Raw genomic sequence first — 2,125 nt, 5'->3', positions numbered from 1 at the left:
GCCCAGCCACTGCTCCTCCATTAACCAGAATCCTCACAATTCCAGTATAGCCTAACGTCGTCGCGATCTCCAGTGCCGTCTTTCCCTTCCCCGTCTTTAACTCCACATCCGCTCCTCGCTTAACGAGAACCTCAACCGCTTCTACCTGTCCCGCCTCCGCTGCGCAGTGCAGAGCCGTATACCCTGCTTCGTCCCTCGCATCCAAGCTCGCTCCTTTTTCAATCAGAACTTTCATTATTTCAACCCTGCCTTTGAATCCGGCGCGCATCAACGCAGTCCACCCAAACCCATCCTTTCCATCCACTGCCGCCCCCATCTCGATCGCCCTCACAACTGCCCTGACATCCCCGCTCCTAGCCGCCGTGGCGAGACCCTCGCCGGCTTTAAGAAGATCAAAGAGCCGCCTTTGGCCTTCCTCCGCCGCAACATCGAACGCAGTCTTCCCGGCGCCATTCCTGGCTTCCCTCAATCCAGCACAGCCGCTCGATATCAGCAGCCGAGTCGTTGCCTCGTCCCCCGCCGCCGCAGCGAGGTGCAGAGGAGTCTCATTCGCCGGTCCTCCTAAGACGTCGGCACGTGTGCCGGCGGAAAGCAGTAGCTCCGCGCATTCCCGGCGCTGCAACGCTGCTGCCAGATGCAGCGACGTACGTCCGTCAGCAGTGGCAGCATCAGGCGCCGCGCCTTTTAGGAGTAGAAGCCGGAGAAGCTCGGTATGTCCCCCGGCCGCCGCGAGGTGAATTGGACCCATGGGAGATCCAATTGATCGCTCCGTGGATGCCCCACGAGCAAGGAGTAATTCCGCAATCAAAGTCTCCCCTGCAGCCGCCGCCGTTTCTAGCGGCGACTGCCCTGTTCTGCTTCTCGCCTCCACGTCTGCTCCGAATTCGAGAATGAGCTGCACGAGATCCGCGCGGCTGCTTGCAATTGCGAGGTGGAGGAGACTCTGGCCGTTCGTATCAGAAGAATTAGCAGATCCCCAAGCCGGGTCGCTCCTCTCCAACACCTCGCGAACCTTTTCCATCTCTCCTGAATCCACGAGTCGAGCTAATACAGCCGAGCCGACGTAGTAGACACGAAGGGCGGAATCAGAGAAAACTTGTTTTTTCTTCGCGGTGAACCAGTCGGCTGGCACGGCGTCCAGCGCAGTGGCAGAAACGCCGTCTTTGAAAACAGCGCCGGGGGAGACAACGGAGTCGAGGAAGAAGGTGTCATCGGATTCCGGCGCGGAGTCTGGGACAAATGGGGCCGGTGCTAGCGGAGGTAGGTAGGTGATTTCCACGGTGAGGGTGGCGAGGGGAGCGATGATACCAGTTTGAGGACGGATAGAGAACCTGTTTCGGTTAAGTGGAAGGAGGCGGAAGGCCACCGGCATGGTGTACATGACGTTTCTAAGGGTGAGCATGCCGGAGCAGCGTTGGCCGGTTTCGACACGGATGGCGACCTCGTTCGTCGGTTCGATTTTTATTAGCCTGTCCATTGATCTCTGCAACTGGTTTCAGTCTCTGCTCAAGGAGGATTGAGAGAGAGATAGAGTGAGAAGTGAGAAGTGACGAGAGACTGAGTTCTCCTACACTTCTCCCCAAAGATTCGAACTTGTGGTGGAGTTGTACTTAAAGGCGAGGTTTTGGGAAGAAGGAAGATGAAAGGAGAAGAAGTAAGGGAGAAGAAATGGGGGGAGGGGGGCGGTGGAAGCAATGTGGTATTTTTAGAGTTGGGGCAAGTGGGAAGGCCGGCGAAGGAGGGGAGAAGGTGACAGGTGGAGAGTTGCATGCATGACTGCTTCCTCTCAAGGTATGGTTCGGCGCAATTTCTCTCTGAGGGGTTTATTTTCTTTTTGTTTATTTATTTATTTTTAATGAAGGGATGGGGAAATTGGACTGTTTTATGTTTTCAATTTATAAAGTTCTATTCAGAATTTCTTTTTTGTTTTCAATTGGATGGGGTTGGATTCATTTGTATTATATTTTAGAGGGATTTAACAACTTAGTATTACAAAAAAATTTAATTTACATATTAAAACAATTTATTTACTCATCCAACAACTAACAATTTTAAACACAACAAAACTAACCCAAAGCTACCGCCAACAGCTCCTCATCTATCTGCTCTCCTTCTCCAACTGCTT

At 53.2% G+C, this 2,125-nt stretch overlaps 1 protein-coding gene across 1 annotated transcript in view; it reads right to left on the bottom strand.

Annotated features, from left to right (window-relative positions):
* The window catches only part of LOC110024293 (ankyrin-3-like), a 7,127-nt gene extending 5,301 nt beyond the window's left edge, over window positions 1-1,826 (bottom strand). Inside the window, exon 1 of the mRNA XM_020724171.1 lies at window positions 3-1,826. Within this exon, the coding sequence (XP_020579830.1) occupies window positions 3-1,477 (1,475 nt within the window). The 5' untranslated portion in view covers window positions 1,478-1,826. The remainder of the gene's footprint in view (window positions 1-2) is intronic.
* Between the last annotated feature and the right edge of the window lie 299 nt (window positions 1,827-2,125).

Source organism: Phalaenopsis equestris, unplaced genomic scaffold (genome assembly GCF_001263595.1).
Source record: "Phalaenopsis equestris unplaced genomic scaffold, ASM126359v1 Scaffold000251, whole genome shotgun sequence".
Classification (NCBI taxonomy): domain Eukaryota; kingdom Viridiplantae; phylum Streptophyta; class Magnoliopsida; order Asparagales; family Orchidaceae; genus Phalaenopsis; species Phalaenopsis equestris.
This window is presented reverse-complemented; position numbering and strand designations above follow the sequence as displayed.